Source organism: Phocoena phocoena, chromosome 11 (assembly GCF_963924675.1).
Source record: "Phocoena phocoena chromosome 11, mPhoPho1.1, whole genome shotgun sequence".
Classification (NCBI taxonomy): domain Eukaryota; kingdom Metazoa; phylum Chordata; class Mammalia; order Artiodactyla; family Phocoenidae; genus Phocoena; species Phocoena phocoena.
This window is the reverse complement of record NC_089229.1, coordinates 84,601,876-84,626,236: the sequence shown is the minus strand read 5'-3', so window position 1 is coordinate 84,626,236 and position 24,361 is coordinate 84,601,876. Positions and strand designations below refer to the sequence as shown.

Genomic DNA, 24,361 nt, shown 5'->3' with positions numbered 1-24,361 from the left:
TGGATCACAAAAAACATACATGGCAAAAAGCCTGACCAAAAAAAGTAAAAACTGGCTTAGTCAGGTGTCACATCAATATCCTAACACTAGAATTCTAAAATTCCACTCCTACTAGTTGAATACTTGCAAAAAAAATGAAAATAAAACCTTGTAAAATGTCAAAAATTAGACTCTATAAAAATATTTAAATCAATATGAAATTTTTTAAAAACCCATCTGAAGATCCATCTGAAGGTGGGTGATAGCTTTAACTACAAACAGAAAAACAACTTTCTCAGTCTAAGTTTTATTAACTTTATTCTATTTTTTTGGCTCTCCAATTTACCTATAATAAATCAATCATAAACAACTAATCTATCATGAAATACATGCTGAACTACAGCTCTAGGAACTTTAGAACATTCATAATTTTGCCACTTTAAATCTCCATGAGAAATAGCAATGCTCCTCAGGAGTATTCAAAGATATTTTTGGGACCCATGATAAGGCCAAACAACTAAAAATTGTTAATATCCTATAAATATGCGGTTGAGGTATTGAATAGTTATAGTAAAACAAAATGATTAATTTAGTGACAGCTTATAAATGTAGAAATACATGAGAGTAATAGCTCTTTTGTAAGTTAATTTTTAAAAACTAAAAATTTGGAGCTAGAAAATAAAATGCAAAAAAGTTTTCATTGATAGTACAATTGATTGCCTACTAGAAAGCTAAGGGAAGAGAAGTCTCTTTCAGTTAATTTATTACTTGACAATCTTCTTTAGACTTGGCTTTTCTGGTGAATGAAAAAAAAGAAACAGAAAGACCAAGGAAACACTTTCAAAAATGTGTCTGTAGTATGGCAAAAAAAAGGAAGGTAAGAAATACTGAAAAGTGACCTGGAATACACAAATAAACAACCAGTGGACAAAGCCTCAAAAATATGTTTAAGAAAACTTACTCTTCAAATGCTATCCTAGGTCTTTATTGTTTTCATTGTTATGAATTTCAAGGCCAGAACCTCAGCCTTTACTTAAAAACAAAACAAAACAAAAAACCCACTTCACTACAATTTCAATGGTTCAGTTTTTATGACACAAATATGGTGAAGATGCCATATTCCAAAGCATCCATTACTATCAAATATCACATTATTTTAAGTTGTTATTTATAACTATACATGTAAAAATAAAGCAATTATTTTCAAAGAATTAGGTGTTAATAATTATCTTCTTTACATTTTGTGACTACATTTATAAAAATAGATATTATGTCTATAGGATTTTTTAAAATGCCCTTTCTTTACTTTGGAAGTAGTGCTGGTTCTTTTCATTGTTTTCGTAAAATCTGGGGTCATTTTCTAAATCTCTTGTCTAACACAAAAATAAAGTTATTAAAGATGATAAATTAAAAATAATGCAAATAAACTAGGCAAAATGTTTTCATCAATCTGGCAAGGAAACTCCCAGACAAAAATGCTATTTGCAAAAATTGCAAACGATTAACTTTTAAATGTTTTATTTATTTTTTATTTTTCTTAAGAATAATAATTCAATGACTTAAATAAGCTAATTCTATTTTAAGGAGTAAGAAACTAATTTGATTTTTTTAATCAGTTTTTATCATAAAACATATTCACAAAAACTCAGAGATTAACAAAATACAAATAGGAGAGGGAAAAATTATAAATTTCATACCCTGGCAAATATGCAAGAATAAGTAAAGCAAAAATGCTATTTTCTAACCTAGAGAGTAAGACTAGCAAAACCAAATATTTTAAATAATAAGCTAATAAACAGATATATGTACTCCAAAATAACCAAATCAGTTGTAAGATTTTTTTCTTAATAAAAATCTTAGAATTAAATTCCAAAATAGAAACAATGAATTCAAAAATGCTCATACTGCATGAGGAACTGGATTGCAAGCTACTAGCGTTACTTTCTATCCAAATGCTTTACGATGTTATTCCTCTTAATTTGAGCATGAAATGGAAAATGACTACATGCAAAAATAAATTCTGGCCTTCTTATCTACGCTATGATTAAATCAACAGAATGTCACTCTCTGAACAAGGTAACTTCTGAACTACACAAAATTTTCACATTTTAATTGTAGTAACTGAAAATGATCAGTATTCACATTATCTTTTAACTTAAATGCCAAAAACAGGAAGAAAGGCTTGGATGGAAAGCTAATAAGGAACATAAACAAATTTGGAAAAAAAAGAGAAAAAGTGAGCGGAAGTGCCTTACCAGTTTTGGGTGTCAAACTCAAATCTGTATCAGAAGAAGAGGACTGTCGACTGTAGGACTTGGAAGGTGAAAAGGAATAAGTTTGGTTTTTCAGAGGGGTTGAGGGTCCTGATGAGTGAGTATTGGGATTGGGATCTTCATTGAAGGGAATCCTGCCAGAAGAAGGTGGAGAAATATTAAGTAATCATGTGCCAAAGGACTTGACGGAGGCAGCATGATCTAAACACCAGGAAAGTATTGGGGCAGGGCCAGCAGTCATTTCTTAAGTGTGGAGCTGGGTATGAGGCCAAAGACATCCAATTGCTGTTTAACCATTCATCATTCTCCAGATAAGTAATTATCTGCCTTGAAACAGTTAATAAGCCAAGTAAAAAAGCAAAACAGCATGAAATGGCAGACTAAGGGGGTAAAAAAACATTAAAAGAAGAAATAAACAAAAAGAATAAATACATGAATAAAAATATTTTCAAACAAACAATGCTTTTTTAAGTTACAAAAGAAAAAATGATGACTGCAAATGGTGTGTGTAAATATTCACAATATTTTTTATATTTGCACACACAGATATCTTGAAAAGAAAAACATGTTTCCTTATCCTATAGCATCAAGAGTGCCACAGCTAAAAACACAGCAGAGTGGAAAATGAATATAGGCTACACAGAAACATTGCATTTTATGCAGAAGAGTCGCTTACCTGTTTTCCAACAGCTCTCTTCCACAGAATGAAACAGACCCTACTGTTACAAGTTTTGTATATAAAGAAAATAAGCAAATCAGAAGCTTTGGCAGCTATTTCACTTAGAGTCCAATCATCAATTTTATTTCTAACCAAATGCAGAAATAATGGCAAAAATACATACTGGAGGATTCTCCTAAAAACTCACAGTATACATATACAAGATAGGGTTCTTAGAGGATCTATGGAAGAGACTTTGGAAGCTGGAAGAACACTTTCACTTCCATGTAGTTAGAGCCTCTGCGGCGGCTAAATACAGGATTTCTTCAGTGCCACTGGACTACGAGTGAGAAAAGGAGGAAGCAAAGACTTGTGGTACCTGCCTACGCTACCTGCCTGCCTGCCCTCTGCAGCCACTCTGCCCGTGGCCTGCTTCCCCAGCTCTGGAGTCTGAGCAGTCTCGTACCAGTATAGATGAGAGTGGGAACAGACACAGAGAAGTTCTGAGTAAGTCGTGAGCCAGTAGCAGTGTGAATTGGGCTGTTGTGAGTCGAGCGGCATCCATGGCTTGGAGGATGAACCAGCGGAGACCTGAGGGAATTTGTGGTCAAAGTGGAAGAAAAGAAAACAATACATACAAGAGATAGCAAAGTTATGTTAAAATAATTTCAAAGGAGCTTGTAGTTAGGGGACAGGAATTATTTTTTAATCCCTAGCATGCACAAAACAAGTTGAGATAAAAAAAGAAGAGCTAAATATTAATTTGTTAAGAAATAGTTACAAAGAATCAGGTTAATAAATTAGAATTGTGAATAAGAAAAATAGCAAGCAGAACTGCCAGTGGAATTAAATAAGAAAAAGATTAAAATTTGGATTTTCAGTTACTTTAAAATGTTTGCTATTATTTTGATCACCACAGAGCTTACTAAACAATATTTCAGGAAGAAAACACACATAAAAATGAAAAGCCAAATACGATGTTCTTATACTACTTTGAAACTGAGATATGAATAACTGCTGATATGTTTTTCTACAAAGGAAGTTTAACTAACAGAACTGTTTCTGTCTAGCATATCAAGACAGAGCTATATAAGAATATGAAAATGACAGCATAAAGAGAAAGGAGTGAATTGAATTAATATAAGTAGATCCAATTATTCCATATTTCAGCACCCCAAGTATATAGCTTAAAACCAGGTTACACTGGGAACAAAACAAAGCAAAGGGACACCACTTTAAAAAAAAAAAACATTAAGCAATATAATGACTTTTGTGTAGCTTTCAAACAGAATAGATTATTAAACTTAAACAGAATTTAAACTACATTCTAAATTGAAATTGTGTAAGATATCAACTAACATCCTGCAATAGATCACATCTATGCACATGTAAAGGATACTCAGACCAGATACACTTAGACCAGAAACATACATCTACGGCACTTAAATTTTCACAAAGAAATTTAGCTGAAAGAGCATAGTTATAGTGGATGGGGAAAAAAAGGTATATTATATAATTAAGAATCCTAGACTTCATATTAGCAACTATTTCATTGTGCAATGCCTTCCCTTATGCACAATGAAGGGAAATGAATTAAGTCACTACACTCTGAAAAACTACCATACTCCCATTTTTTAGAATTCAAATTAAAAGTAATCGAGAGCCCAACTTTTCCTGGCCTTATTTCCTTTTCCGCTGCCCAGTGAACATTTCCAATAATCACAATTTATCGAGATCCAAACATGAGTTTTCGTTAACTGGCAATAATGGTCTTTTAAAGACCATCTACTTTCTGAAAATATCACTGCTTTTACTATAGGACAAATGTTTCTGCTTTTGTTGCTAATTTAATTTTTTAAAGTGTTTAACTGGTAAAAATCAAATATCTCACAGGTGACTAATTTCTACACAAGCAACTGGGTGAGGTTTTATTTTTGTTTTTTCTTTCTCTGTTGAAGTAAGTGGCTAATGGAGTTAAAAAGTCTAAGAATCGGCGCCGTACAGAGGAGAAACTATGACTAATGTCTCCTAGAAAGTACATTTTTTTTAAATTAGAGAATCAATAAACCATATTTAAATGCACTTTCTACCATCAAGATAGTTCAGCTTGGAAACACCAAAGAGCTTTATACTCCATAATACACTAAATATCTAAAAGGAAAACACAAACTGATGGAGCAGAACACACCATTAATAAAAGTAAAATAAAACGAACATCATTAAGTGTTCAAATTATGACATCAAATTAAAATCCAAGTACAATGGAGAGAGCATCACCATAATGTATTCTTTGAGTCCTAATTCTTACCAATCTCCTTGCATGAAAGGTTGCCTTACAAGAATACCCTAGTGGTATTTCTAACATTAAATCTATTCAGGCAGGAACATAATCCAAACTACCTTATCAAATCCCTGTCTAGAATCAACAATGTTAAAATTCAAAACCAAAATAATTAGAATCAGGTGACTCATAAAACAATTTTAAACTAGTGCCCAAATTGATTCATTAACAAAAATACAAAGAAGCTGGTTGAAATAAAGCAGCCTGAGGTTTTGGTTTTGTTTTTTTAAATAACATGACTTATGCAGTAATATGCCATTAGGAAATCTTAATGAAGCCACTTAAATTCTTCATGGTGTGAATAGCTGACAATTTAAGGCAAATGGCTACAACAAAATTAGAAAAAGAAAACTTAGACAAGCTCAGATTTACATTAATGGAGCTCTTCCTGAATGAAGGCGAAATGTATTCCCCTACCATCCATATGTCACTTTAAGGCACCAACAGGTACTGCAGCTTTCTTTCCACTAAGTAATTCAGTGAAAAGAGGAAAACTTCAGACATCACAATTGCAAAGGCCAGGCCCCTTCAGGCCGTACAGATAAAGCTGGAGGGTGGCAGAAGGAAGAGGGACCCAGCTCTTTACTTAAATTTGCTATGGAAAGAGAAAAAAAACCTAAATCCCTCAAAAAGTTATACCTGCAATCTGACTTTACCTGTAGCAGAAGGCAGTTCATATCTTTTTTAAGACAGATTTTAAATGGAAGATAAAGCAAATTCACTCAATAAATCATTTAAAACATTTCACTTATCAATATATTTCCAAATAAAATTAGGCAATATATGTAATACTGTGCTCCCTCTTGTGACTAAAATTTAACCCAAATAACTAAAGGCCAGCAGAATGGAACAAGTAAACAAAAAGAAAAAGTTGATAAAGAATCTCACTTTTACATAGACTGTTTGAAAAAAAAAATTGTGATTGCTTTCTAGGCAACCTCTCTTGACTACTGCTGAACTGGGAAACATTTTGGGTTTTCTGACTACAGAACTCTGACCTCCTGATGATAAAAGACAGAGGTCAGCACACCATATAGTACAGGCCAAAATCCATACTGCCATCTGTTTCGAAAATAATTAAGTTTTATTGGAACAAAGACACACTCATTTATTTGCATACTATTGACGGCTGCTTTCATGCAACATCTGCAGAGCTGAGTCCTTGCTATTTCCATTCCGGTAATTTACCAAAGAAGTTTGTTGACCCTTGATCTAGAAGAATCTCTAGAGCAATGGTTCTCAATGGAAGTACCATTGGCATTTAGTATGGAACAAGTCTTTGTTGTACAGAGTTGTCCCTAGCTGTGCGGGACAGTCAGCATTTCTGGTCCCCAATAGAATCATCCTGCTCACCCCAAGCATTACGACAGAAAATTTTCATTTCAAGCATTCTTTGTTGATAGCACCACCAACACCATGTTCAGAATCTCTGCCTTAGGCACAAACGATGACACATTAGCCAAATGGAGCCAACAGAAATGTTCTGTTGGATCACAAATACTTTTTTAAAAAAATGTAAGAGTTTAAATTCCTTTAGATCAAGATTGTCAAACTCCTTTTTTTTTTTTTTTGGTAAACAAACATAAAAACTATATGGCCAGTGCTTGAAATATTAACTATCTGGCCTTTTACAGAAAAAGTCTGCCAACATCTGCTTTATGCAGTACCCAGTATTCTCCATTATACCCAATTATTTTATTTATATAAACTGCTTGGCCTCTGTAGACACTGGAGTTTGAGACCCCTGCACAGGTCAATCTTTCCTGCTTTCTATACTATGTTGCTAATAATAGGCATAATTGGATTATTAGATATAGGGTATTAAGCATTCCCCAGACAACAAGTAAAATTCTTCAGAATGCATAAGCTTTAGATATACAGTGTCTAAAGATGTGGAACAAGTTTAATTTTACATTACTTAATTTGAATTTCATGACAGTATAAATAAAATATTAGGAATATCTAAATAGTTTTAAGCTTCAAATTTTGATAGTCATCTCTGATAAGAAAACTGCTGCAGGAAAAAATGTATGTTGAACAACTCTACTAAAATGTTTCAAATCAGGGCTTCCCTGGTGGCGCAGTGGTTGAGAGTCCGCCTGCAGATGCAGGGGACACGGGTTCGTGCCCTGGTCTGGGAAGATCCCACATGCCGCGGAGCGGCTGGGCCCATGAGCCATGGCCACTGAGCCTGCGCGTCTGGAGCCTGTGCTCCACAGCGGGAGAGGCCCACGTACCGCAAAAAAAAAAAAAATTTTTCAAATCAAATGAAAATATGTACAAAAGATAAAAAGCTCCATAAGAACAAATCATCGATTCATACTTACTCCTTCATTTCTTTGGACGGGGAATTACATGCAGGAAGGAATGCTGCTGGGCTACTTAATTTATCCAGTGTACACGCTGTTCCTATGGCTCGTACCACTAACCCAGATTCGCCTTCCAGATCAAAGCACTGTAAGTACCCGACAACTGCATTTCCTCTCATTTCAAGTACTTTCAAGCCAATCTTCCTCTGCAGTTCACCTACGAAAAAAGAAAGAAAACACAGTCGGCCTCTTATCTGCATGTTGCATAATACAAAGCTGGACATGGTGGTAATAGGAAAGAGTCCAGAAAATCATAGATTATTTAATATATTAAGTGTAACATTATGTTAAATATAACATTTGTATGTATTTATAAATATTAAATATAATTAACATGTTAATATAAGTATATTTCTATTTTCTATTTAAATACATAATTTTATTATAAACATAACATTTGTACTTATTAAATATAACATATTTATTATCTGATATATCTGTGTGAGAGTGTGTGTGTGTATGTATGCATGCGCGAGTGTATATATACACTCACGCATATGTACATAATAAATACAAACTTTAGATGGAAATAAGTTCTTCAAAGGAAAATAAAGAAAAGTAATGGGGTAAGAGTGGCGGGGGAGTAGGGGTAAAAGGAGGTACAAGTTGTCAGAGAAGGACTATGAAAAGGCAACATTTAAACAAAACACCTTAGAGAGATTACCTAAGCTCTGACAACAAATAAACACTCCAAGGAGGAAAACTAGAACGCAGTTTCCTACCTCCTTGCTCAGGGCATTTTCTACCATGCCACTTCATAAGCCCAATTTCCTTTTACTACCTAGTTAAGAAGTAACTATAAGCTTCTGATTCAGATTTCGTCTTATTATAAGATGGCAATGCACATGTGTTCAGGAGGATGGGGCCAGGGATAGGGAATCAGTCAGTTAACAATTCATAGTCTTCATTGTAAAGTTTTAGTAGCATGTCAAAAGGAAGTGAAGAATTTTGGAGGATTAAGTCAATCAGCCATGAAGTTTTTTGTTTTTTTTTTAAAATACCTGACATTAAAGAAATGAGTCTCTGTCTGGCCTCGTTTGATGCCCTTGGTGTGCGAATTCGATCAATCCATTGATATTCTGGGTCTTCGTTGACCACAAGTTCTTCTACAAATCCATGAATTATTACAGCTCTATAGCACTTTGGAATAGATGTCGCTGTTAAAAAAAATTATCTATTATGCTTCTCTTTATCACAAGGCTAAATTTAACTTTTTAAAAATGTACAACTAAGTTCTTACCTTTTGGATACATAGTACAAGAACATCTTTTACTGTGATAACCTCAATGCAATCATAATAATACTTTCAATCAAACAGTCTTCTAAGTTCCATTTTATTCTTAGAAATAATCATTTTCCTTCATGAGGCCTCTTGCCTTTCTCAAGTAAGCATAGTAAGATATAAACTGTATTTTTATAATTCAGAAAACAGCTACAGACCATCTTAAATAGCGTTCAATACGAAGTGTAAAAAAGTCAAAATTAAAGTGAGCTGATATTATATAAAAAATCAGAAAGCAGATAATGAATACCAAAACACTCTAATCATCGGAAGTCCTTTGAAAAAGTTCTGCACACCACATACTGCAGCCTTAAAAACCAAGCCATTAACTTTCTGACATAATCTGAGAAGTCATACAGGCCTGTAGTTTCTAATAATCCATGGTTATAAGGCCAATTGGTTCAGTAGTCACTATACTACTTAATAGACTCATTCAATACATAGAACAACAAACGTCACTGGATTTATTAAAAAGGGGAGAATGTGAGAACATCTATACCAAACTATATGCATGCCTTGAAACTAACTCCACTACATAGGAGTTTTCAACCCTATTAGTCCAGGCTGGCTATGAATTGCCCAGATCTGTTTAATTGTGACCCATATTTCATGGCATCCGCAGGGCTCCGTACCTGTAGATGCTTATGTCACTATGGATAGTACCACAGTGCCACCTCTAGTGCTCCACTCCTATCTTTCAGCATACTATACCAGCATAAAAAGCCACCGGCTTTTTCTTTTTTTGACAGTTATTCAAAGCTTAATTATAGTCAGATCTTTTACACATTTGACAAAAGTAATTTGTTCTAACTTTTGAAAGAAATGTAATGGGCAATAAAATATTAACCTTTATAAAGTAAGACAAATACGTGAAAATTATTTTAACCTTTGTTGACTTACTGGTACAAGAGTAAATTCTACGTTAGATGATTAGCTTGCAATCTTCTCTATAAATTAGTGTCCAGTAATTATGCTTTTTAAATAATTCTGCTTTTTAAAGCCATTTGAGGCTTCTGCAAGATATACACGTCCATTCACCACAAATGGCTCCACGTCTGTATGGCCCGATTTCGAAGAGCCCATTTGAATTAAGTCTGAATATGCCACACGTGTAGCCTCATCAAATTTGTTTCCCAAATGTAGGCATTAATGGGATTTGTTTTCATTGGCTGAGAAAGTGTGACAAGTCCTCTCCCCCTATGTTGTCGCTAACCTCTGACAACCCGCTGACATCAAAGTAGCAAAGGCTACTGTTCAGATACAGTGTATCATCTGTTTCATATCACAATGTTTTATATTATGCAGACACATACCTAGTTTAACAATGCAGTGATTTTCTTTCAACATGTGGCCTAAATGAATTGTGGACTCTTTCTGTATAGGTCCGTTTGGGTTTATTCCCTTAATTGTTGGGTTTTGAGTTAGGACTGTAGCAAATGCACAGTTCACCTACAAATGCACACTTTGCATTCCCATATCTAATTTCTCTAAGGATGAATTAAATTGTTGCATTGCAGGAAAAAACATTCCACCTTTATTTTCAATCTTGTTTCCAGTCCTTCTTAAGTATTTCAGAGCTGTAATCTTATGTAGTGCTTTAACAATTAATTCTCCACCTCAGACTCAATATCACTAAAGGTTTATGTAAATATTGTCTCATTAATATATGGATTCTTCTTTAAAAATTCTGAAAAAGATCCAAAAATCTTCACCTGTTACCCTTTCTACTGGAGTTAAGTGACTGTAACCAGCAATGATTAATGTGATTCCTTCTAATCACACGCTTGTGGGCAGAGGCTGGCACAGAGACTAGAGAAGGGGGGATGTGGGGAACAGCCAGAGGCAGCCTCCCTGTGGGCCACAGTGTCACTGTCATGATGACCGCATGCACAAACATGCCCCACTAGATTTTTCTAAAAAAAACTTTCTATGAACTTGTGAAAAATTAGATATCATTTACTTTAAAATCAGATAAACAGTTCCTAGAGCTACAGTAATTACTTCTGAAAAATTCACAATTTTCTCTCTGGCATTAAGACCAAGGTATAATACGTTTTCCATTAGACTTCTGAAACATTAATTTGATTTCTCATATTTAACAATTATTAAATTTCCTGTCAAATGAGTAATAAAATATATTTACTTACTGCAAAAGAATTTGACTCCACATGACGACTGCCTAAATCGATTTAAATCATTGAAGAGGTCTACTTTGACAACTACATTGATTTCCCCACGGATACCTATAATTTCAAAAGGAAAAACAAGTTTCTACCTTAAGAAAATAAAGTATAATTAAATAATCAGGCAAATAATGATTTAAAAATAATGTATCAATCATAACAGCAATGCTAACTTTGTTTCCTAATTATTTTCATTCTATAGATGCTCTAATTTATTTAAGTAAATCCTGTTCTCCAATTTATTTTACCATTTTAAACATCAATGAATAATATAGAATATGAATGTTACAATACACATAAATCTCATCAAACATCTTATCTTCTTATAATAAACTACTACCAATGGAATTGCCAGGTCAAAAATGTAAAATAGACAGAAAAATGCAAGGCTGTAGGCAGGAGCATCTGCCAGTTCCTTATGCCCATAATGGTCCCTCTGCCATTTTAAAGAGATGACATATTTTTAGGCTAGTGGCTCTCAGACTTTTTGATTGCAGGACCCTTCTACAATCTCAAAAATTACTGAAGATCTCAAAGAATCTTTGTCTATGCGGGTCAAAACCTTCAATATTTACCATACTATAAATTTAAATTGAGAATTTAGACAAATATTTACTTATTACTTCATTTAAAGTAGCAGTAAATCGATTTATGTCAAAATAAACACTTTTATAAAAATAACTATTTTGAAAAACAAAAGAAATTTTAGTGATAAGGGTGGCATTACATTACATTTTTGCCAATCTCTATAGTGTGTAGCTTAATGAAATAGTTAGATTCTAATTTCTGCTCTACATTCAGTGTGTGGTAACATCATACATCATGAAACCTCTGAAAACTCCACTGTACAACTTGTAAGAAAGTGAGACTAAAAATGGCAAATGTCATATAAGTATTATCCTGAAAACAGTTCTCATCTCACTTCACAGAGCCTGTGAAAGTATCTCATGGACCCACAGATGTCCCCAGACCAGACCATACTTTGAGAACTTTGCTTTAGGCAACAAAAAGCTTTTGAAGAATTTTTTTTCCTTTCAAGAATTTTTAAGTAGAAAAGTTTCAAGATTATTCATTTTAAAATGTGTTTTAGAAACAGAGTAGCAATATTAGATGATTTTCAAATGATACATTTGCTTACTATATTGTACAAATTTAGCAGGTATTATTTCAAATTATGGTCAGAAAAGTTACAATTCTACCAACAATACAGACTACCACGTCTATTAAAAGAGAAGACATCTTTTGAAGATATGTATTTTAAAAATACCAGGCACAACACAAAAGTCTTTAAGGATAAATTAAAAGACTGTGACTTATTTTCTTAAAATGTATTGCTTACCATGAATGGTATCATAAATTGGAAACCATCCTGAGATGACTGTTGCAGCCTCACTGTAGAGTAAAGGATCAATGTCAATGTACACTTTACCAATGGCATCATTTGCACTATATGTATCATGGTCAAGAACTGTGATCTGGAGAGGTTCATCTTGTAAATCTTCATCATCCACCTAAAGAAGTATATCTTAAAAATTAAATCTTATAATTTAAAAATCTTCATTACCATAAATGTATACATATACCAAATGTAAAAGATTACTTATTTCCAGGAAAAGAAATCTTATAGATTTATCTCTAAGCAAAGGTAGGTAGAGAGATAAGTCATTAGGGAAATGCAAATCAAAACCAATTAGATAACACCTCACATCTACATTCTTTGTATTAAACTGGTCATCAAGTCTGGTGAAGTCAACCTCTGAAACCTAAATACCTTCTTCAGGTGGTTTAAATATGAGACAGTTCAAAGTAAAAGAATGCAGATGGTCCTTAGCCATAGGAAATCAAACTCACCTCATTCATAATAAAAATACACATTAAAATTATACTGTGAATACCACTTCAGACCTACTAGGATGGCTTACATTTTAAAAATAAAATAAAATAAAATAACAAGTATTGACAAGGATATGGAAAAACCAAAACTCTCACACATGCTGGTAGGAATGTAAGATGATGCAACCACTGTGGAAAAGTTTGGCAGTTCCTTAAAAAGCTTAACACAGAAATTACCGTGTGACTCAGCCATTCCACTTCTAGGTATAGACCCAAAAGAACTGAAAACAGGGAGTCGAACAGATACTGGTACACCAAAGTTCACTGCAGCATTATTCACCATAGCCAAAAGGCAGAAACAAACCCAAGTGTGCATCAACAGATAGAGGATTAACAAAATATGGTATACTCATACAATGGACTATCATTCAGCCATAAAAAGGAATGAAATTCTGATACATGCTACACAACATGGATGAACCTTGAAAACATTATGCTAAGTGAAAGACGCCATACACAAGAGGACAAATACTTATGATTCTACTTATATGAAATGCTTATATAGGCAAATTCAGAGTCAGAAAGTAGATTAGAGGTTACGAGGGGCTGGAGAGAGGAGGGCATGGGGAGTCATTGCTGAATGAGTATTTTCTCTTTGGAGTGATGAAAAAATTTTGGAAATAGTGGTGATGGTTGCACAACATTGTATGTATGTGAATGCAATTAATGCTACTGTATTGTACACTTAAAAATGGCTAAAATGACAATATTTATGATACGTATTTTTATCACAATTCAAAAAGATGTTTAATCTGTACATTATTCTTAAGTGATTTTTGGTATATGCTAAAATCCAGAGAAAATTACTATATAATAATATAATACCTTTTTAATCTGGGTTCTCCTATTCATATATGATATTTTCTGAACTGTAACATAATTTTTTGAAAACTCAATATTCTTAGGAAATATTTTTATGGTGTAGGAAAACTACTATACCTGAAATAAAACGTAGTCCAATCATTCCTGCGAAAAAAGGGTCACCTCAAAAATGCACACGCAAAAATGCTGACATTTAAAAACTTACCTCAAATTTAAACCATTCTGAGTTCCACTGAGGGTTGAGGGACTTGAGATACACATCTGTTTTAAAGGTGGTATTACCAAATTTTACCTAAAAACAAGTAAGAACAGTTCAAATAAAAATATTAAAAATGTGAATAAAATTAAAATTTAACATCAGCTAAACAATAGGAGGATTAACCATGAAGGGGATAAAAGACAACTATGCCCTGAGACAAAAGGCAAGAAAGTATAGATGGGTCCAGGCAAGTTTATAAACTACACCTGGAACAAGGAATCACCCACTGTTCTGCCTGACTAGCTCTACAGGGAAATTAAAATCAGACCATTATGTCAGTGTGGAGAAAGTACTCACATGGCCTTCACTAAACAGGAGCTCAGACAAAAGGGGAAAGTCTTAAGGGTGGAGGACCAGCAAAATACAATCAGAAGGTAGAAAGGACAACTGACTCTTACCATCTCATCAAGGGAATCCAGAACTACAGCCCATTATTATAAGAACTTAGTAACATATCCTCGTATTTTCTCACTTCCTCAGTATTTGTTACTTTTTAAATCCTTACCTGTGCATACACAGTGATCAGCAATAAACTATGGTCATTAAGGGTTTTATGTTTCTATCTTCAGGGACAATAAAAGGGGTTGGAATGGGGAGACTACCCTGTTTCACAGCCAGTCTTGGCAGATACTAAATCAAAATGCAAAAGTAAATAAGAAAAAAAGGAAGGCGGCAGAAAGGAGGCTAAATCCCTGGGACTTTCTTCTAAGAAAGAATGGAGATTGTGAAACCTCAGGCTGGACTTGAGAAGCGGTCAGGAAGCTTAAGAGCAAAACAGTTAAGAAACTACTCCCTAGATTGTTTCACTTTTCCTAAACTTGATCTCTCTAAGCTCTTCCCTAATTCTATCAGTTATCACCATTAAGTATCTTTTCTAACCTCAAAATTCATTAAAGGTTTATCCCAATACCCAGTCAAGAGTTTTGCATGTTGTAGATACTTAGGAAATGCTGGTTTAATCAGATAATCTATGAAATCTCCTTTCCTTCTTGACCTACAACCCTACTATGGGTATTATAATACTTGTAGATATTAATGTTTAATCAGTCCAGAAAATGTTCTAAAAGCAAAATACCCAAACCTATAGTTATTATCTTCTGTACATTTTTCTAGTTATTTTATCATGCAATTTGAATTATCAAGGAATGATACCAACCATTTGGTACCTAGGCAGTTTGGTCAGAGGGTTGAAAAGGTTTAAGAAATTACATAAAAATAATGAGTTCCTGCATGGTAAGGAATATGATAAAGTCAAAGATAAACAAGAAAGTGAGAAAAAGGATTTGCCAAATATGTCACAAACAGCTAATTTCTTCAATTTCTAACAAGTTCCTACAAAGCAATAAGAAAAAGATCAACAAACCAACCAAAAAAAGGAAATTCAAAGAAATGGAAATATAGATGTCTTTTAAGTATATCAAGAGCTGAAAACCTCATTCATACTAAGAGAAATCAAACTAAACCGACATTTTTACTACTCAGGTTGGCAAAGATCAAAAAGTTTGAAACCACAGTGTGAATGAGGCACTCTCATACTCTGTTGCTGTGAATGCAAATTAGAACAATCTTCACAAAGTGCAGTCTGACAACACTTACCGAAATTGTAAATGCCTTTACCCTTTAAATTCATACACAGGTGCACAATGACATATATAAGCAGCATATAGTAGCAAAAGATTGGAAATAACCTAGAAGTCCATCAATCAGGAGCTGGCTAAATTAAGTATGGGAAAGCCACACAATGCAGTGCTATACAGAAGACAGAAGCAGTTCTCCGTGCACTAGTATGGAACAATGTCCAAGATACATCCCTCTACTGCAGAGCAGTGTGTACGGCATTCTTTGTGGAGGAAAAAAAATGACAAAATGTTATAAGGCATATGATATATGCCTATATATGCACAGATTGTTTCTGGCAGGATATACAACAAATGTTAACAGCGGCCACTAAACGAAACAAGACAGATCGGTTAAAGGAAAGGCCATGAGAGGCTGACTCATTCTGTACATTTTGAATTTTGAGCCATGCACATATATTACCTATTTTTTAAATGGATTATTTAAAATTCAAAAACATCAAAAATTAAAATAAAATTCAAATGGCAAAAACTGTTTTGATTCAGCTATAAAATTATGGATTCACTGCCAGGAATTTCTCCTGAAGTACTTTCACATATGGCCCCTTCCCAAAAGATATACAAAAACCTAGTGACAACAAGAAAATGACTAAATAAATCACATGCTCCCTACTAAAGAATGGAGTTGATTACATGTACTGTCAGGGGATTATGTCAATGGCATAATAACTGAAAAAACCAAGTAGTAGAATATAAAAGTATGATTACATTTGTTTTTAAAAATATGATATGTAAAAGTTTTTGTTTTTAAAGCCAAGGAGAAGGAGTAGATGAATACATGCCAAAGAAGTGACAGCAATTATCTCTGAGGGGACTGATAAGGGTGTAGACAACACAGTATAGTGTTGTAAGTAAGAAATAAGGGGCTTTTAAGTTTTACTTGAGTATTTGAATCTTTTCGAACAGGAGCTATTCATGTACGGTCATCCCTCAGTACCCACGGGTATTGGTTCCAGGACTCCTCCCACCCATCCCCCCACCCCACAGATACCCAAATCTGTGGATGCTCAAGTCCCTCATATAAAATGGCACAGTACCTGCACATAACCTATACACAACCTCCCATACACTTTAAATCATCTCTTTAGTACCTAACACAATGTAAATGCTATGTAAATAGTTGTAAATACCATGTGAATACTATGTAAACAGCGATCACACACAACAAATTCCAGTTTTGCTTTTTGGAACTTTCTGGAATTTTTTTCCAAATATTTCCTACCTGCGGTTGGTTGAATCCGAGGAAGTGGAACCCAGGGATACGAAGGGCCAAATGTATTACTTGCATAATTTTTTTTTTTTTACTTTTAAATCACAAATGTTAAAGAAATGAAACAAGGAAAAAGAAACCTGGGAAGAAATCTGCTCATACTTAAGAAATCTTACTTATCTAGTTTTCATTACATTTCAATATTCAAAATATCAAAGAAATACTTATTGTTTAATTTACCTAAAAACTGCTTTATTTGAAGTAAAATGTCATTAGGATTCATAAAAGCATTCAAAACCATTCAAAAGCCAAATGTACTTAAGGAGTTTGGCTCAACTGCCAAAAACAGCATATCATTTCTTAAGCTATGATTTCAGAGCCCTCTTCAGTTTTTTCCCATTATAATGTAGTGCTATACTGTGATTTTTTTTTTTTTTGGTCAACTGTCCATTCTAGATATAGTAAAAATCTGATAGTCCCCACACTATACTAAACAAACAAGCAACAGACAAGATTTTAGAAGAAGAAAAAGGCTAGAGTGTATGTTTTGCCAACATTGTGGTGATTCCCCTTCTACTAAAGAAGAATCAGAGTTCATTTGGCCTTATTTAATTCGAAGGAGATTTTATTACTCAGCAATTAAATGAATGCCTTACAATTTAGTTAAAGAACATCAGGGATTTTAACAAGATTCCCTAGTAAGGTAAACGCTTTCTCTTTCCCCACTCATTAGCTAAATTACCTTGAGAAAGTTATTTAACCTGTTATTTAAAGCTGCTTCCTCCTCTGAAAAGGGGAGTTGCTGTGAGCATTAAGCAGGATAATGTATGTAGAGACTTGGCAAAATGTCTGGTAGAAAATGCTCATTAAATATTAATTTCCTTTCCTCTCCCTGTTCCCTCAAAGGCTCCTGGATAAACACAAAACGATAATGTAGTTTAGCGGAACAGTTTGTAACATGCACATTAATATTGGGATATATTTTGATTAATACTCCCCTGGTACAGAATCCCATCCTGTTCATCCTGGAGATTCCCACAATAATCATCCTTAAGTACTACTTGGTCTTCACTGGCTTCCTAAACTCCTCACATCATATATAGTAGAAATTCCCTCAACCCCAACGCAATCAGGACCAATATCTGATTAGTCAATCAAATAATCTGGTTAGATCAGATAATCATTAAAAATGATACAAACAGTAAACATTTTCAAATAAAACATATAAATAAATATTCACTCCTCTATCTTTTATCGTAAGACTGAAGCTTCTTCTTTGAGTAAGGGTCCACCGTTGACAGTTCTGTGTCATCTTTTTTGCATAAACCAAAACATATCATCTGTGTTTGCCAGTCTCTCATAACATATCATCTGTGTTTGCCAGTCTGGGTTTCTTTAAAATGTGGTAAAACTTAAAATCACTGGTAAAATAACTATGGATAGAGAATCCTAGATTTTTTACAATCTTCATCTAATTCAAGAGCAATTTTTAGCAACTGTATCCATAATGCTTTACACAGCATTATCAACTTCATTATCCCACTTATTTCACTGATTTGTATAAGATTTAAATAAGTAACAATAACAAATACTGTTGGCATAAATAGGTTAGGGAATAAACGCAACTGCCTCTTGGTAAAGCCTATCAGCCAACTGATGGGAGAAGCAGACACACTGGAGTATAAGCTAACGGTATGGGGTATTCAAGAATGTGTTTATGGCAGAAATGCAGAGCACTGGGCACTGTAATGAGGCAGTTAATAGAAACTGGTTAAGAGAGCATCTGCTGTACAGACTTCTCTCCATCGTTTTCAGACCACTTAGTAATCCGCATCCTCTCTACCCAGCCAAATTTTATTTCCCACTTCTATTTAACAAGAACCCTCCCTTCAATTACATGTGCTATATTCCCTCCTTTTGCTTTTATCATTTATCCTCTTCATCCAAAAAATGCCCCCTTTTCCTCTCTGCCTGTGGAAATGGCACCATCTTTCAAGCCCAGCACAAAGATAGAAATCTTTCATATCACATAATTTATCCCTTTATTTTTTATCCCTTTATTTTTTATTTTATCCCTTTATTTATCACATATTTATCCCTTTATCCCATATCACAAAATGTATCCCTTTATTATATTGTAATCCTTCATTATCCCCTTTTTCATGCATTAATCTTTCCCTTTCTGCTGGATTATTCCTATTAGCACACAAATATGTTCTAATATCTTCCACCTTATTTTTTTTTAAGTACTAAAAACTGCATACTCCCCCCGAATAACACACTATTTCTTCTCTCCCTTCACATCCATATTTCCTGAAACAATTGCCTATTCACGCCTCTCCTACTTCCTTACTCCCATGTACTTTAACCCTCTAAATCACTACAGTATGGGCTTCCGTCCTTGACACTCCTCAAGCCAGGACCCTTAACATCCTTATGTTGTCCAATCCAGTGATTTCTCTGTCCCCTTACCTGACCTCTCAGTGCCATTTGACAGTTGAGGATTTCCTCTTTCTAGAAACTTCCTCTCTTGCCTTCTGAGACATTACTTTCTGGATTTTTCTCCCACCCACTGGCTAACAATCTCAGTTTCCTTCCCCTAGTCCTCTACCTCTAATAAATTCTTAATGTCATGTTCATTCAAGGATCCATCCGTCTTCTCGCTCCCTCTTCTCTCCCCTAAGTCAATGGTTCGCAAAAGGGACAGAACCAACTTCTAAAGAAACTTTACAAATTTAGGGACGAATAATTTCTAAATTTCAAAAATTTCGTTTTTGGGACAAATAATAATAGTATTTAGTAAGGAAGACCAGAGATGCTAGGTGTCCTGCAATTCAAGAGACAGTCCCCAACAATGAAGACTTGTCTCATGTCATGACTTTCAAATATCCACACCAGATAGCCACATGGGTGAAAAACCTACCTAGACCCTAACTCAGGTTTATAGATAGAATATTATGATGGGTTTTAATACACATTAACTGTCAAGAAATGCAACCACTGTGAAAATTAATGGACAACTCTCTTTTTTTCCCATGAGCTGACTATAGTGTATTTTGGGAAATCAGATAACCAATGGCAGTGAAGGCCCATCCGAGATGCCAAAACTACACAACTGTCTCACTCTGTGAGAGGAGCACTCATGTTCACGTGATTTTACAGGGAGGTGAGGTACTTCCTATCCTGAATTCTGCTTTATTTTCTCCACATGGGGAGCTTCTCACCATCTAGCATACTTTATCTCTTACTTAACTATTTTTTTGATTAACTCCTTCCTCCACTAGAACCTAAGTTCGGTGACTACAGAAACTTTCATTTTGCTCACTGCTCTATCCCCAGCATGCTGCACAACAGCCAGTATAGTATCTGATATAGACAAAGGCTCAGTAAATATCATGGGTGCAACCTGATTACTTCATGTCTTCTGTGGTCATTAACAAGCACTTCCATATTGAAACACATTAAAAAATACTTTTATTTCTCTATCATATTACAGTTAGAGCATTATATTGATATTTTTAAACTGTGGACATAGATAGGTTATATTAGCTATAGATATCATGCCAAGATAGTAAAGGGAAGATTTCAAAACACCTGCCGTATAAAGGCAGGACCGGGCCTCACAAAGTTGAGAAGCACTGGCCTGTGTGAGCTTATTTTTAACTCACACCTCTCTTCGAAACACCACACTCACAAATCCAACTTTCTCCTTGACAACTCCAATTAAAGGAACCAAAGACATCTCAAATTTAACATGCCCAAATGGAAGTTGAGTCTCAACCCATTCAATCTCTCTCAACCCTATGGAGAGTCAGAAAATTGCCCCAGTGACTCCAGAAAGCTAGGAATCACCTTTCAGTCTCCCTTTCCCTGAGCCCTACTCCAGTCTACCAACAAATCCCCTACTGTCTATCTTCAAAGCATATCTGGAATCCATCCATTCTACTAGCAAAACCATCACCTTGACCCTCACTGCCTCTTTTTTGAACTATAATGGAATCTCCTAACTAGGTGCCTGCTTCAGCTCTTTCCCCTCTGCAGTTCATTCTGCAAACAGCAACAACAGTGCTCATTTCAATAAGTGCTTCCCTCTGAACTGAGAATAAAATCCAACCTTCATCCTGCACAACTGGCTCCCTGATTAACTCTCCAACGTTACCTTACAGCACTCTCCCCTTCACTTACTACATGCCAGCACACACATCTTCCTTCACTTCTTAAAACAAAGCAAACCAAAAAAAAAATAAAAATAAAAAAAATAAAAAAAAACAAAGCAAACCCTCAGGATCTTCCCTCTGCTGAGACTCTCCTATCCTCCAGCCTCTTTTGCCCGGCCCCTCCCCTACACAGACAGACACACACACACACACACACACACACACACACACACACACACAAACACACCTTTAGCAGCTAGCTCCTTCTCATCCACAGGTCTCTGCCTAACTGGCACTTCCTCGGAGGCCTCCCCTGATAATTCAACCTAAAGTTCCTCAGATTCTCTATCGTTTTCTTTCATGGCACTCATCACAACCTGTAATTATAAATGTACTCTTGGGACTTCCCTGGTGGCGCAGTGATTAAGAATCCGCCTGCCAATGCAGGGGAAACAGGTTCGATCCCTGGTCCAGGAAGATCCCAGGTGCTGTGGAGCAACTAAGCCCATGCGCCACAACTGCTGAGCCTGCACTCTATAGAGCCCATGAGCCATAACTACTGATAGTGAAGCCCGCGCTCCCTAGAGCCCATGCTCCGCAACAAGAGAAGCCACTGCAATGAGGAGCCCACGCGCCACGATGAAGAGTAGCCCCGACTCGCCACAACACAGTCAATAAATAAAAAATAAATAAATAAATAAATAAATGTACTCTTTCTTTACTTTTTAATGTCTGGCTCTCCCACCAAAATACACATTTCATAAAAACAGGAACCAAGTCTATTTTGTTCACCGTCACATATGCATCAGCTAGACCGGTGACTAGCATGGGGCTTGGCAAAGAGCAGACACTCAGTAACTGTTTGTTGAAAGAAGGAATTAATGAGTCACCCTTTAATCCAACCCCTCCCTCACCAGCAAAAGCCATTTGTTACCAAGGCCTGAGAATTTTACCTAAGAAATGTCCCTCAAATCTTTCTCCTTTAATCCATTCCCATTGCCATTCTAAACGTGCACATATTGTCTGGGTAATTTTACCACCTTCTTAGCTGATGTTGCCTCATCTCTCATCTATCCAGTCCATCGATAACATCACCATTCAAGTCATCCTACAAAGAAACAACCTAATCCATACATGATCTTACTTCATTTCTGCTTGAAGAACTTCCCCCGTTTACCCTCTATTTACAAAAAACACAGAAAAGGGCGCTGGTGCCAACCTACATTCCCAGCCTTATCCCTCACAACCTCCACTACGCACACATCCACTTTGACTCCAGACACATCCCAAACTGAGATCGTTTCCTAACACACCATGTATGCCACTCTGTGCCTCTGATGTTCCCTCTGCCTGGTAAAATCCTGGGTACCCTACAAGGCCCAGTTCAAATGTCACTTTTTTTAGGAAGCCTCCCTAAACCTTCAGAGACAGAATTAAGTTTCCACAATCTACAGAAACACTCATCATCTTGTCTGGAGAGGCAGTATTTGCACCTTGTATTAACAAACCACTAGGCTTTGGAGATTTACAAGGTTAAGGCACCTTGGGCAAATTATTTACTGTTCCTAGGGTTTTTTAAGTTATATTTTTAATTGTAAAAACAGTCAATAGAGGTTGACGACGCAAATGTTATCTCAGAACATTTTCGCTTGTTTCCTGAATTTGCTAGGCTCCTATGTACCAGCAAGTCCCCATAGCAGTTCTCAGGTTTCATAGTTCCTTTCAGATATGTTTTAATTGATTACATGTATATATTGCTTGGAAACAAAAGTCCATGTGATATTAAAACAAACAAACAAAAAACTTGTGTCTTTCAGGTACTTCAATTACAATATGGGAAAATAATACAAGAGCAGGACTGTTATAAGGACTAAGAATTGAAAAAAACTTAGCACAGACCTGGCAATAATGAGATTCAATATATATTAGCTATTATTTATTAACCTAAACTGTGTGGGTCAGTCTCTGAGATACCGGAAAGCAAAGACTAGGCTTTGGCAATCTGTGTATCCCCATCACCTATCATCTGGCCCAATAACACACCCAGTAACTGTTTCTCACATAAAAATGAAGTTGAGCTTAAGTATTGCCATGGCAATGTCTGATTAGGTCAGAGAATCTTTAGGGAATATCAACAATATTTTACATTGATATGGAATCAGGCTGTATATTATCATGCATCTATCAACTCCAAACATTAATAGCCCAAATGATTATCGTTCTAATGCTCTGGCTCATCATGACATTTTTTTTTTTAAACATCACCTCCATCACTCTAGCATTAAAAGCTAGCTACCCTCCCCCCGCCAACGAAGGGTGTGTGTGTGTGTGTGTATGTGTGTGTTTCAGTGGCCGCGTGGTCACACCTTGGGATGTCCTGACTGGCAGGTGGCCTGTTAGGAGTCCTGACATCAGGGTCACCCTGCAGGCAGAGCAGTAACAGCCTCCCCGCGCGAGCAGTGCTCCTATCACATGGGCTGCAGTCTCGGCAGTCAGCCCTCCAGGGACGGCTGTACAAACACTGCACCCAGCAGGGCGGTCGACAGGGGAATAGGCTGAGAGGCTGCGGGCGAGGTGACTAAGATCCTTCACAGGGCTCGGCGCTCCCTGTGTTTGGAGGGGCAGGACCTTGCACCAACCTCCACGAAGGCATCAGTCAGGTCACTAGCTCGGTCCATCACCGGCAAATGGCGCCCGGCCACGATTTTCACCTTCAGCTTCCCAGGCATCGTCTCGGCTTCGGCCTCTCCTTGGGCTCCTGCAGAAATAAACAAGCGAGTCTGAGCCGAGCGCCCAGCGGGGCGGGGGAGGGACGGGGGCGCGCGGGGTAACTGACAGCGGAGGGCGCGCGGCGGCGCGCCGCGCCGCCACTTACTCTCGGAAGAAAAAGGGAGCCGTCCTGCGCGGGAACTGAGGCCTCATTCCGGAGAGGCAGCCGGAGGAGCGACCCCGGTGCAGGCTTCTGCCCCGGCTCCACAGCGTAGGCAAGAAAAGCAGAAGCCAGTCAACATCCCATTGACCCGCAGCCGCCCATACGAGTGTTTCTCCTCCCCCCAAAATGGCGGCTCCCAGGGCGGGGAGGAGGCATCGATCGCTCGGCGCTCGGCCCACTTCTCCTGGGAGGCACTAAATTCGCGGAGAGCAGATAAAGGAGGCGGGACGGACTTCGAGGAAGCCGGTAGGCAGGGAAACGGGTCGAGCCCCGCATCATCCACCGAGTCTGGGGCTGTAGTTTGGCGCCTTGCTGCTTCCTAGGAAGAAAACCTGCCCACCCTCTGGGAATGAACCGCAGCTGCGG

General features: G+C 36.4%; 1 protein-coding gene and 1 pseudogene across 17 annotated transcripts in view; both read right to left on the bottom strand.

Annotated features, from left to right (window-relative positions):
• The window catches only part of C2CD5 (C2 calcium dependent domain containing 5), an 82,054-nt gene extending 57,944 nt beyond the window's left edge, over positions 1-24,110 (bottom strand). For 8 of the 17 annotated variants that reach the window (XM_065887351.1, XM_065887349.1, XM_065887350.1 and 5 more), the window contains exons 1-7: positions 23,703-23,792; positions 14,006-14,092; positions 12,425-12,596; positions 11,050-11,145; positions 8,622-8,777; positions 7,579-7,777; positions 3,377-3,501 (exon numbers count right to left, since the gene is read on the bottom strand). In XM_065887351.1, the coding sequence (XP_065743423.1) occupies positions 3,377-3,501; positions 7,579-7,777; positions 8,622-8,777; positions 11,050-11,145; positions 12,425-12,596; positions 14,006-14,092; positions 23,703-23,792 (925 nt within the window). Of the gene's footprint in view, positions 1-2,234; positions 2,387-3,376; positions 3,502-7,578; positions 7,778-8,621; positions 8,778-11,049; positions 11,146-12,424; positions 12,597-14,005; positions 14,093-23,702; positions 23,822-23,938 lie in introns of those variants that run through there. The other 9 variants (XM_065887348.1, XM_065887355.1, XM_065887358.1 and 6 more) reach the window with 4 other exon arrangements.
• LOC136130675 (leucine-rich repeat-containing protein 34-like) lies at positions 9,857-10,979 on the bottom strand (annotated as a pseudogene).
• Positions 24,111-24,361: the final 251 nt, after the last annotated feature.